The sequence below is a fragment of the Fistularia commersonii genome, chromosome 8, assembly GCF_037954325.1.
Source record: "Fistularia commersonii isolate RoL2024-O1a breed Wild chromosome 8, RoL_Fcom_v1.0, whole genome shotgun sequence".
Lineage (NCBI taxonomy): Eukaryota > Metazoa > Chordata > Actinopteri > Syngnathiformes > Fistulariidae > Fistularia > Fistularia commersonii.
In genome coordinates, this window is record NC_141291.1 from 7,241,788 (window position 1) to 7,255,296 (window position 13,509).

Consider the following 13,509-nt stretch of genomic DNA (forward strand, 5'->3'; position numbering starts at 1 on the left):
AAAAGCAAAAAGAAAAGAAAAAAAGAAAAAAAAACACCGAAAAGCAAAAAAGCAAAAGAAAAAACACTCAAAAGCAAAAAAAGCAAACAAACAAACAAAAAACAAAAAAATGAAACCACTCAAAAGCCAAAACAAATTATATATGACCTCTTTATATCTTCTTAATAGAACACCTAAACAAAAAATAAAGGATCGTTTTAAAACTCGATACATTTCATGATGAATTAAGATAGACAGAAACCCACACAAAGTAGCCTAATGTATGTTGACATACAGCAACAGTATGCAAAATAGACGATCTACGCGAACGTCACACAAGGAATACACTATTTAGTTGAAAACAGACTATTTGATAAATAAAAAATAACTGTTGTCTGCTTTCATGCGTTAAACTGTATGAATGCTTTGGACCAAACTAACTGAGACTACAAGAGTATAAGTTGGAGAATGAGTTGGAGAAATCAGTTACTGTCATAAATGTTTTCGTTTTTCGTGGCCGGTATTTCGGGGAAAAAAATCACTAAGAAAATAAAGGAATTCGCGCAAGATTCATTTTTCTAGCAGGACCGTACCCGGTAGTATTCGATGTGATGTCATTTTGTAGTTCATTTGACCTTAGATGCCGGAGGATCCATTTAGCGCTGTTAGCTAAGCTGTTCAAAGTTGTGTAAGAGGGTAAACAAAAGGACGCCGATCCGGAGCTACGCCTTCATTTATGTGAAGTAGAGGATCAGTCCTCTCCCATTTACTCCTCAAAGTGTATTTTTACTTCCTTTTTCAACCATGTTTTCACTATCGACATCGTTTCAACCACAACAGGTAAGCTGACCGTATCGCGTTAATCAAGCTAACCTCAGCTAGCATTAGTTCTTCTCACCCTTTCAACGACCCCCACCCATCTTGGGGTTACTGTGATTACAACTAACGGCAGTAATAATCTTCTTTTATCTGTTATCTTGTCAGAATTATCCATGTCATGAAACACAGCCCCGTCCGGCTAATGTTAGCCTTGACATTTTGCCACGTTACACTCAGCTATTAAAATGAACCGGTCGATTCCGTACTGTATGATTACATCAGATGTTTTTTCACAGGTGAATTATGTGTAATAGAAGTCGAATGGCAGTTTTTTTAAGCCCTTATTTCGGTTACATAAATCACACATGTGACGTAAGTGTGGACCGAGCCTACATCACAGATCGACATTGAGCCGGACACTGACATAACTGCAGCTGGCCTCCTAGGGAGGCGCAGCCTGTGTGCGCTCACAGGCTGCAAATAGCTATTGTAATCTGTGCCTGAGAGTTGATGGTGGTAAATGAGTGAGAAAACAAATCTGCACCCTGTTATGGTCTTAATTGACAATTCCTCCCCTCGCAGATGATTGTGCCCCTGAGCCAGCTGATGAACGCCCTGCACTCCTTGAAGAACACGGCTACGGCTTCAGTCCAGACCCTCCACAAAGACTTCAGCCCGGAGCAACGGTCCTTTTTGAAAGAGGTGAGGTGGACAGCATGGACGCAGCCCTTGTTCTCCATCTGGAACAGAGGAAAGTAACACCGACCTGGACATTTCTGCTGACAGCAGAGTAATGCTCTCTGTGGCTCACTGTGTTCTCAATGACAGCACAACACAAATGTAGATGCACCAATTTTGGGCCACAAGTAACAATTTGGCCATCAACCCATGTCAAGGGATAACCATGTGTATGTCCATCTTCCATTATTGAAGGCATGTTGGCATATTGTTGAATTGACAAGTTGCTCATACGTGTTTTCAGCCCAGCGTGAGTCTTCGGGACTTGGGTCTGTCAGATATCCGGGTGAGTCAACTGGATGAGCTGGTCAGCAGGTTGTTGCCCGTAGTTGGACAAGAAGAACCGCCCGCTGTTTCTCAAGTATGGAGGACAAGTCACGTGTCTGCGGACAGCTTTTTTCACAACAAGCATGGTGAGTAATGTCTCAGTGCTGACAGGTGATCCAGTCTGTTTTGGTCAAGAGACAGAGTCTTAGCTTAATTTATTAAAACTAGTTTCCGAGATTTTTAACATTTGTAATATTTCCCTCTTTTTCTTGCCAGGATGTAATGTATGTCTTTTTTTTTCCTCCTTACAGGCTTTTCACAAAGAAGGTTGGGCGTTTTTGGCTCGCCCATCTTCCGTAGAGAATACCACAACCCTCTAAAAGAGGTTAGCTCTACGCTTCCATTGTTGCCTGGTAAGAAACTTATAATATTATGTTTTCCCAACCATAATTTCTGTCTGTGACAGATCTGCTAAAAATGAGCGGTTCGTATTCTAACGCTAACAGGATTTCCATGCTTGTGCCTTAAGTTTGCATTCAGAGTCGAGGTTTCAAGACGCTAAAATCGAAGACTAGAAGGACGGAGTCCAGTTCTAATGGACCAGTTGAATCTGAATCCTACACACCAGCATTTATGAAGGTCAGCACCCCCTGCGGCACAGCTGGAGCAGTAACGTTCTGTCTAATTCAGAGTTGATTTCTAAAGATGGTCAAAAGAGTCTGGTTTCTGAGGCGGTGGTGCTGAACCTGTCCCCCGTCCCTGCAGGGACTGCTAATGAGAGAAAAAGGACCAGAGATGCAGTCGTTGGACCAAATCGTCAAACACAGGAACCTTTCGGAGAACCAGCAGGAGGCTTTTAAGACCGGCTTCTCTGAAGGCTTCATGAGGTCTCAGGCTTTCACACAGAAAACCCAAGGTGAGCGTGACTAGCGTCCTCCACTTCAGCGTTACCATTCTACTCAAGGCACCCGGTGAATGTTTATACTTGTTGTGTTGGGCAAAGTCATTGACTCACTTTCTCCATCTCTCGGCATTTACAGATTCATTGAGGAGAACCAGGCTGATCTTACTGATCCTCCTACTTGTTGGCATATATGGTTTGTCAAGAACCCCATTTCTCTCGGGTAAAGGCTCCTTTTCTGACGCTGGTTTGTTTCAGTTTTCTCTCTTTCCTACAATTGCTTATGAACCCATAGCCTCCCATTAACTAGAATACATCTAATAAGTGTGCCTGATGTGTAACTAGTCAAGATGTTTGCTCACAGTATAAAGTATTTCTTCGTATGTGCTAAAAGTAAATCTTGTTGTTGTCATTCCACAGTCAGGTTCCGCACCACATCGGGCCTGGACTCGGCCGTCGACCCCATCCAGATGAAGAATGTCACGTTTGACCACGTAAAAGGGGTGGAGGAAGCAAAGAGTGAATTACAAGACGTGGTTGAATTTCTGAAGAACCCCCAGAAGTTTACGGTGCTCGGCGGAAAGTTGCCCAAAGGTTGTTGTTTTTTTTTTTTGTTTTTAGAAAAATCTCTTCCACATTCTCAGCTTTAACTGCTCATTTGTGCTGATGATATAATGGTGTTATCCCGCCAGGCATCCTCTTGGTCGGCCCCCCGGGCACAGGGAAAACTTTGCTGGCCCGAGCTGTGGCCGGAGAGGCCGACGTGCCTTTCTACTACGCCTCCGGATCGGAGTTTGATGAGATGTTTGTCGGCGTAGGTGCCAGTCGCATCAGGAATCTCTTCAGTGAGTTTGCCGGATGTTGAGGAATAAGTGATCCGCCACACGATGAGCACAAAGCGTTTTTCAGTAAAGTCTGACCGGCTCTCTTCTACGCCCTGCAGAGGAGGCAAAAGCTAACGCCCCTTGCGTCATCTTCATCGACGAACTGGACAGCGTCGGCGGGAAGAGAATCGAGTCTCCGATGCATCCTTACTCCAGACAAACCATTAACCAGCTGCTGGCTGAAATGGACGGGTCGGTGTCTAGAGTCACCACTTAAAAAAGCACTTTATTTCCCCCCGTGAGCCATCAGTAACCCATTCGGTCTTCTTCCAGGTTCAAACCGAACGAGGGAGTCATTGTTATTGGCGCTACAAACTTTGCTGAGGCGCTAGACAAGTACGTCTTATTTTATAATGACTAGGATGTCAATGCTGCTTCTTTGTATGGAAAAATAGAAGAGCTGGATTGTCTACCGTGTTTTAGGCCAGATGATCATTTGCATCTCTGAAGTAGTCTGCTCTGATTTAATGTCATACTTGAGTTGTTAAAGTCAGATGTATCTGAATATCACTCCTAGGAGTGATTGTACAACAGAACCAGGATCATTTTCCTCCCATAATGTTGCTTGTTATCTACTGCAATAACAGTTATTGATAAAAGTGTGACACCGTTCCTCTGAGGGAAAGCTCACCTCCTAACTTCTTCCCTCTTCAGCGCTCTGGTTCGACCAGGGAGGTTCGACATGCAGGTCACGGTTCCTCGGCCAGATGTGAAGGGACGCACCGAAATCCTCAACTGGTACCTGTCCAAGATCAAGGTGGATTCTGGTGAGTCCAGAAAAGGCGTCATTCATAGGTGTGGGTGGATCTGCAGGCGTGAAATAATAAGATTAAACTTCATTCATCTAATTTCTTGCGCCAGATGGCTCGTAAATTTAAAAGTGAAGAGTGATGTTGCACGTATAAAAACATGACTTTACATGAGGTAATAGAAATGTATTTAAGTTAATATAGCCAATGGTACTGGGATTCTTGTTGTACAGGATTATGTAAAGAAAAATTTTGACAACAATGTTGAAAAAATGGTTGCACGTGTTTGAAAGAAAAAGTAATATCCTAGATCAGCGGTCCCCAACCCCGGATCGCGGACCGGTTCCGATTCGTGAATCATTTGGTGCCGGGCCACCCAAGAAATAATCAATTATTCCGTTGGATTCATTATCTGAGTCTGAACAATCTTTATTTTGAAAAATGGCCGGAATCTCGGTTACATCTCGGTCACTCGAGGCCCAAAAACGTAACCCACAAGCTAGAGAAATGAGTAAAAAGCAGACGTCAGACGGAAAGTTGCTTTTCCAAGGGGAAAAGGTCTAGTGAAGAGACAGAAGAAGAGCCTGTAACTTCCAAGAAAAAGAAAGATTTTAACAGACAATACCAAGACCAATGTGGATTTATCGTAACAGGTGATTCCCACAGAACAAGGCGCTCTGCATAATATGCGGCAATGAGGCAACCAAGCCTTCATTACACTCATGTTATGTTGTTGGCGCAATGTTACGAGGAAGCTGCTGATAAAGTTGCAGTCACGTTTATTATTATAGTCGCAATATAAACAATCTACGTGTACACCCCCCCCTCCCCCCCTCCCAGTCCGCGGTAAAATTGGCGAGCGTTGACCGGGCCGTGACGATAAAAAGGTTGGGGACCACTGTCCTAGATGATACACAAAGTTATTTAATCTAAAAGTGCACATAATAAAATGGACATTTTAAGTCCAGGCAAGGAAGTGAAAAGAGACTGGTTTTCTTTTTTTTTTTTCCCAATTGTCAAGAAAACACAACCTCATTTGATGTTGTTGGAAAAAACCCAGTCACCTGGTCAGGAGCGGTTAGATAAAGTCAAGCCTTGTTCATGAACTCAATGCACCACTGTCTGTGCAACACTAGTCACCTTTTATTGCAAATAATAAAGGCATTCACCATTATCTGTCTGTCTAAGCTGTCGACGCTGAGATCATTGCCCGGGGCACCGTTGGCTTTTCGGGAGCGGAGCTGGAGAATGTGGTCAACCAGGCCGCCTTGAAGGCAGCGGTGGATGGGAAAGAAATGGTCACAATGAAGGATCTGGAGTTCGCCAAGGACAAGATCCTCATGGGTGAGCGAGCCTTCCTGGAGGGGCGGGGACGGCGTCATCGAAAGAGCAAAGATTTTAACCCGAGTCGTCCTTGTCGTGTCAGGCCCCGAGCGGAAGAGCGTGGAAATCGACCGGAAGAACAAGACCATCACGGCGTATCACGAATCCGGCCACGCCATCGTCGCCTACTACACCAAAGACGCCATGCCCATCAATAAGGCCACCATCATGCCTAGAGGACCGACCCTCGGCCACGTGAGTGCTCACGGCCCCGCGGCGAAACCGGACCCCTTTCCAGCCCGCCGGGCATCTCACACGCAAGCCGTCTCACTCCTCCAGGTGTCCATGCTTCCCGAGAACGACCGCTGGAGCGAGACCAGAGCGCAGCTGCTGGCACAGATGGACGTCAGCATGGGGGGGCGGGTGGCGGAGGAGCTCATCTTCGGAAACGAATACATCACGACAGGTGGGGGTTTTGGCGTCGCGCTTTTTCAAATTCGACCTCAGTCGTCTGATCGTGATTTCAAGATGGCTTTTTTTTTTTTTTTATCTTTGTTGTTGTCTTGGTCCTTTCAACGGCGTCTTATTTATATTCATATTTATTGTTGTTATTGCGTTGCTGTGGCAACCGAATTTCCCCTATGGGGATCGATACAAAAGTTCCTCATGTTAAGCAAACATTTGCAGTCCAACATTCTGCTGTGTTTGTGGGCACATTGTCATTTTGAGGCTGTAACCGTTGCTGTATGTGAGTAAATAAAATATTCAATTCTAACTGCAAATCTTTATTGCTATTGTGCTTTGGTTTAACGTTTCAGGAGCATCCAGTGACTTTGACGGAGCAACAAAAATAGCTAAAATGATGGTCACCAGATTTGGGATGAGCAACAAGGTACAGCTTTTCTTATGAACACGTTAATGAACACCAATACTGTAGCTGTGTTCGTGGTTCGGAGGGTTTCTCCAGAAGATAGAATAGGATTTTATTTGTTTTTTTTGTTCACTGGATGAAATGTCAGGACACCACCGTTCTGTTACAGCTCGGCGTGATGACCTACGGAGACGTCACCAAGCAGAGCCCCGAGACACAAGCTGCTATCGAACAGGAAGTCCGAGCTTTACTGAAGGTAAAGCTGCAACGCGGAGATCCAGTTTATTGTTTAGGTCTTTTCTGAGTCCTTTTTTTTTTTTTTTCCCCCCTCCTCTGTTCAGGACTCATATGACCGTGCAAAGAATATCCTGAAGACCTACAGCAAGGAGCACAAGAAGTTAGCCGACGCCCTGCTGACCTATGAAACTCTGGACGCCAGAGAGATCCAAATGGTGCTGGAGGGCAAATCGCTGGACCACTAGATTCCTCAGTGGGCATTTTTAGACTTTTATTTCATGTGTGTATATATATATTAAGCTGTGCAATCAAGCACTGGCCTTTGTCAGGCCTTGTATTTCATTTCTATCCCTTTTATCAATGTGACATCGATCATGAAATGATTCTTTTCTCCCTCGTACTCGTTTTGCTTTTTAAATCTACCTTCGGATTTCACACCAAGCACTTGAATGTTTGAATTGTACGCCGTCGTCATGTTCCGGGGCAAATGGTCCTGTCTGTGACGCCGAGGGACCTGGTGCTTTTTACAAACTAGGGTTTTTTTACGTTGTCTCGGAGCAGGGTTCTTGATAGGATTAGATTTGGCTTGCATCATGATGAGTGTAGACCAGGTGAGCGGAGGTTTTATTTCGCCATCCACCGACCATCAAATTACCAGTGGACATCGTATTAACTGAAAGTACCTCAATCGAAAATGTACCACTTCGTTCATGTTAGAAATGTCGTCTGAATGCTTTATTTTTAGCCACGTTCACCTCTCACTCTCCGTTTTATTTGGTTCTTATTTATTTGAGTGCTCAATGGTGTGTTTTCCTGTCCTTCGGTCAGTGAGACGCCCTGCTTACAGCTCACCTGGGACGGGGGAAGTTTGTACATATTGTGAGCTTCTGTTTGTTCCTTTGTTTTAAATCCTTCAAAGAGCTCAAATAAAGGCTACTCCTAGTCAGTTGTGTTACTCTACTTAATGCAACGGCTTATTCTGTGCACACACATACATGCATGCAAACCTCAACTGTGATTTATGTTGTTAGAGATTAGGAAGGAAGAATTAAGACTAGACACATTTGAGCTATTAGATGTTTGGAGGGGTTTCAGAATTGCTATTTTAAATGTGATAATTTCAAAATAAAATGCTGAGCTATTGCAGTCTTGTACTTTGCATTGAGGAAGAGGATTTCTTCTCAGGACAAATGTGACCACAGTTTGCTGTGAAGACCTCCAACTCTGATGAGTGTCAATCTCCAAAAAGCCCTTCAGCTGATCCATTTTAATTATCAAGCCTGTAATTACTGTGTTCAGCAGAGGAACGGTGACAGACCGGGGCATTGTAGTATCCTCATTTCCTTTTTTTTTTTTTTTTTTTTTTTTGTACCTGAGGCCTCCCTCGGTTTATAAAGGGTTGTGGAGCTACAGCGACGGGGTTGAGTTAGCGTGAGAACATCGACTGGCTCCCAGACTCCAATTAGAAATGGAGATGGTATGTATTATATTTGTTTTTGGGAATTAAAGTCAAAGCCAGCATAACTTAAAGAACAATGGAGGATGTGGACGACGGCATCGCTGTCGTTGGCATTGGATGCAACTTCCCTGGAGGTCTGTATGGATGTTCTTCTGAGCAGAAAATATTATTTTCTGCATAAAAAGGAAAATGATCAGTGTTGTGGTTGATTTTTTTTTTTTTTTTTCTCCAGGCGAAGGGTTGGACCATTTCTGGAAAGTTCTGCTAGAGGGGAAAATTTGTGCGGTGGATATTCCAGGAGAGAGGTTTGACACCGCGTTTTGGTTTGACCCCGATGAAAGCCAACCCGGGAAGACGCAGACAACCAAAGCTTCCCTCGTTGACGTGTATGTATAAGGAATTTAGCATCACAATGTATGACCCGGAATATTGACAATTATCTGCTTTATATATATGTGTGTTCTAGGTTCAATGAGTTTGATCATAAGTTTTTTGGCATTACTGAAATGGAGGCTGACTTCATGGATCCTCAACAGAAGATTCTCCTGCAGTGCACCTACAGAGCGCTGGAAGATGGCGGCATCGCCATGGATTCAGTCAGTGGAAGCAGAACCGGAGTTTACATTGGTGAGCTTGTGTTTGTACTTCCAAATTTTTTGGTTTGTTTGTTTAAAACTTAAATTTATTCCACCTCAATCATGTTGCTGCAGGTCTTATGAACAGGGATTATGAAACGCTCCGCAATAACAACCCTCCCACAATAACGCACTACAACGGCACCGGGACGGCCATGAGCATGGCTGCAAACAGGATTTCCTTCACCTTCAATTTTACCGGCCCGTCATTGGCTATTGACAGTGCGTGTTCCTCGTCCTTGGTGGCTCTACATTTGGCCTGTCAGGCTATAAAGCAAGGTAAGTGGTTCTTTGAGGTTTTTATTGCATGTTGTTCCTCGCTTAGTGACCCGTTTCCCCACTAGGAGACTGTGAGATGGCTCTATGTGGAGGAGTCAACAGTATCATAGAGCCCAGACTGTTTGTTGCTCTCAGTAAAGCGAAAATGATTTCGCCCGACGGGATCAGCAAACCCTTTGCAAAAAGTGCGAATGGTTATGGCAGAGGCGAAGGCTGCGGGGTCGTTCTTCTGAAACCACTTAAAAATGTGAGATGGTTATTTTTTTTTACATTCCCGGTAGGCCACCGAGTACATACATACAGGACTGTCTCAGAAAATTAGAATTTTGGGATTAAGTTCTTCTATCTTCTGTAATGCAATTCCAAAAAAAAAAGGCATATATTCTGGATTCATTACAAATCAACTGAAATATTGCAAGCCTTTTATTATTTTGATATTGCTGATTATGGCTTACATCTTAAGAAAACTCAAAAATTCTATTTCAAAAAATTAGAATATCATGAAAAAGTAATATTTGTTTTTTTAATTGCATTACAGAAGAAAAAGAATTCTATCACAATATTCTAATTTTCTGAGACAGTCCTGTGGGTTATATAGCTGGCTTGCTTATGATGTTCATTCCTTTTCCAAGGCCATACGGGACTGCAATAAAATCTGGGGTGTCATCAGCAAAACAGCTGTGAACCAAGACGGACACTCGGTGACTCCAATCACCAGGCCCTCAATCGTCCAACAAGAGGAGCTTTTACGAAGAATCTACTCTAAGCAGGATATAGCGAGTGTGCAGTACATCGAGGCACATGGGACGGGGACTCCCGTCGGTGACCTGACGGAAGCAGAGAGCCTCTCAAATGTCGTCGCCAAAGCCAAACCGCCAGGGTCGGAAGCGCTCTGGATTGGCTCGGTGAAGGGCAACATTGGACACACAGAATCTGCAGCGGGAGTTGCGGGACTCATCAAGGTACTGTTAATGATGAAGCACGAAACCCTTGTTCCTTCGGTTTTCTTTTCGCAAGACAGTTCGAGTGTGGATTTAAAAACCTTGAGATTAGCTATTCCTACCAGAGCTGCAAAGTGGCGGACAAACGGGTCGCTAAACAGGATAGCCGGGATCAACAACTTCGGGTTCGGAGGCACGAACGCGCATGCGATTGTACGAGAGTACAGACCGACTGCATTTCCAACGCGTACCCCAAAAGGTTTTCCAAATTTCTTTGTGATCTCGGCAGCATCGGAGAAATCACTGGTCCTCTCCATCAGAGACACTCAACAAAGACTCTGCAGGGATGAAACCGTCGACTTACATTCGCTGTCATACACCTCAGCTTGTGGCCGGAGCCACAATAGACACAGATACCGGAAGGCGGTCTTGACGTCATCCATCTCAGATTTACAGCATCGGTTGGCTTCTGTGTTGAAAACGAGGCCCGAAGCAACAAAACCAAACACGAGGGTGATTTTTGTGTTCAGTGGGAATGGTGTCTCGTACAGGGGGATGTGCAAGAAGCTCTTCAGAGAGGTCCCTATTTTTAGAAACAAGGTAAGAGAAATTGAGAATGCCTTTCAAAATCACAAAAGCACCAGCATCTGTAAATGGCTTGCCGACGACCTTGATAGCGATGAGCTCAACCGGCCAGATGTCGTCCAGCCTCTTCTTTTTGCAATCCAGACGGGTCTAGCCACCCTTCTGAGACACTGGGGTGTCAGACCAGAAGCTGTTCTCGGACACTCCCTAGGGGAGGTAGCTGCCGCTCACTGCTCGGGCCTTCTGTCTCTGGAGGATGCCGTTAAAGTTGTGTACCTCCGTAGTTCTCTTCACAGTAAGGTCACGGTGGGGAAAATGCTTGTGGTCGGCGGTGTGACTGTGGAGAAGATACTAGCAGTTGTTCAGAACTTCTCCGGGAAAGTTTGTGTTGCTGCGTTTAACAGCCCGCTGTCATGTACTCTGTCAGGGGACGCAGATGCTATTGATGCTGTCCGTGAAACGCTGAAGATGATGTTTACAGATAAAAATGTTTTTCTCCATATTTTAGACGTCCCGGCAGCTTACCATAGCCATTTGATGGATCCTATCATAGATGAAATCGATAGATGCATCGGTTGTTTAGCCGTCCACGACTTGAAGTGTGACCTATATTCGACAGTAACCGGAGGCAGGCATTTGACGGGTGACTTCACCACAGGCAGATACTGGTCAATGAACGTCAGAAAACCGGTTTTATTTGAAAAGACTCTGCGAGCTGTTGCCGAAGACAACCGAGCGAAGAGAAGCTTGGTGTTTGTGGAGATAGGACCTCGGAGATCTCTCCGAAGGAATATATTAGAAACGTTGGGGAACGGAGTTATAGCTCTGTCCTCTGTTCTGCCAGAGGAGGAGCACAAAACAATCCTGTCTGCGGTGGCGAATTTATTCGAACTAGGCATCGATGTGCTCTGGCACCACATTTACGAGGGATTCAAGACACGTCCGACGGCATTCCCAGTCTATCATTTTGACAATACGAAGAAGCCCTTGTTTTGTGAAAACCTCAGAAACGGAGATCATTCATTATTTTTTCCCCGCCTGTCCACCTCTAAAATAGAGCAGAGTATCAAAGACTACACATGTCACATCTCCTTGGAGTCCGTTCCTTACCTTTGGAAGCATAAAATCAATGGCGTTCCCGTCGTGCCCGGTGCGTTCTATGTGGAGCTCGCGTACGCCTCAGTGACGGCCCATTTGAAGTCCAGGAAAGCCGCACCCTCGCCCCAGCTCAGTGTCACTTTTCAGAGTCTGTTAACGCTCAACTCAAACTCTCACCGTTTGACACTGACCCTGGAGAACGCAGAAAACGGAGGCGCATTTAGAATATATTCTTCTGTTGCCACACATGCTTCTGGCACTTACCGCTGTATCGAGGGTCCGGTGCTGTTTGAGGAGCCCACCATTCATCTCCATTCAGTCTACCAAAGGTGCAAACTGGTTATGAGCCCGAATAAGATTTATTCCATTCTTTCTCAGGCGGGATTTGAGTACGAGGAAATTTATAGACATCTTGATGATGTTTATTTTGGGGATGAGTTGAGAGAAGCTGTGAGCTCAATTCGTCTACCCGCAGAAATCATTAAAACGAGTCATGACTACTTCATCCACCCTGTAATACTGGACTATTTCCTTCAAATGACTGCAGTGGTAGGTTTTGGACACCTATCGGTTAAACAGGGACTCCCCTCAGCTGTAGGCAGTGTCACCATTTCAGGACCCCTCCAAGAGGAAATGGTCATGTACTTGCGTGCCACTCAAGAAACCCTTGACTTCCTCGATGTTTGCGGGTGCTTTTGCACCGCGGAGGGGAAAGTGTTGGTGGAAATGAAGGGGGTGAGGATCAAATTTTTGGACAGTAGCTCAAATGTTCCTTGTTCGACGTTCTTTCACAACGAGAGAATCCCGATCACCGCCATGGAAAGATCTCACGGGAAATTAAAAGCTTTAGTTTTCGCCGACGAAATCGGCATTGCTGAATCTCTTGGCCCGTACTTGCACCCGGCGTCAACCACTATGCCACACAAGCGAAACTGGAAATCAGACGAACTTCAAGATGCGGTCAGAAAATCACTCCATACAAATTTGAGCGACGTAATTTACCTTTGGGGCGTAGAGGACCTCAGTCACTTATCCTCCGAGAGGGTCCTGGACTGCTTGGTCTCTCACTGTGAACTATTGCGACAGGTCGTTTTGGCTCTGAAAGACAGGAAAATACCTTGTACCGTTCATGTCATAACCTATAAATCGACCGGAACCACCGTGGACTATATCAGTCCTGGTTTTGTGCTGTCGGGTATGACCAGGGCTTGTGCGGCAGAGATCGTGGAACTTTCCTTTCAGCTGATTGACGTCGAATCTATGAGCAGTCAAGACATCGAGACTACGGTTCGCGTTATAAACGATTGCAAACGGCACGAAGTCACAGTTAGCGACGGGCAGGCATCAACCACAAGAATAGCACAGACACCCAGAACGGTTACAGTTTCGCTTAAGGCCGATGTTCACTCGATCCAGACGGGCTTTGTCCTGCAGACTGCTGATGCATATAGATTCGCAAGCTTGTCCGCCGCCCCGAGTGACAAAAGAGAAACTATTGTTCCGGAGAATTCAGTTGAAGTCCGGCTCACCAACGTGTGCGTGCATTCGTCTGATTACTTCCCCGTAACTCTAGCGCACTTGAAATCCGGCAGAGCGTTGTACTGGAATGAGCACGCCTCACAAAAACACCAGGTTCTGGCTTTAGATTTTAGCGGCATGGTGACAGCCGTTGGAAAAGGTGTTAAAAATCTAAAAGCGGGAGACCATGTTGCGTCATGTTATCCGGTAGCTGCCACAGCGAAGG

The 13,509-nt window shown here is 45.1% G+C and overlaps 1 protein-coding gene across 2 annotated transcripts; it reads left to right on the forward strand.

Moving 5' to 3' along the window:
- The first annotated feature begins 596 nt into the window (after positions 1-596).
- On the forward strand, positions 597-7,714 carry LOC147231776 (ATP-dependent zinc metalloprotease YME1L1-like). 2 transcript variants are annotated; one of them, XM_086150839.1, is made up of 18 exons: positions 597-819; positions 1,381-1,500; positions 1,781-1,949; positions 2,115-2,216; positions 2,333-2,442; positions 2,569-2,719; positions 2,844-2,951; positions 3,125-3,298; positions 3,397-3,549; positions 3,648-3,780; positions 3,862-3,924; positions 4,243-4,355; positions 5,526-5,681; positions 5,764-5,915; positions 6,000-6,126; positions 6,479-6,552; positions 6,701-6,787; positions 6,873-7,714. In XM_086150839.1, exons 1-18 carry the CDS (start codon positions 784-786, stop codon positions 7,011-7,013), a joined length of 2,169 nt encoding a protein of 722 aa, XP_086006965.1. In that variant the 5' UTR covers positions 597-783; the 3' UTR covers positions 7,014-7,714. The 2 variants fall into 2 exon arrangements, with proteins under 2 accessions (XP_086006965.1, XP_086006966.1); XM_086150840.1 differs by having other exon boundaries at positions 2,844-2,927.
- Positions 7,715-13,509: the final 5,795 nt, after the last annotated feature.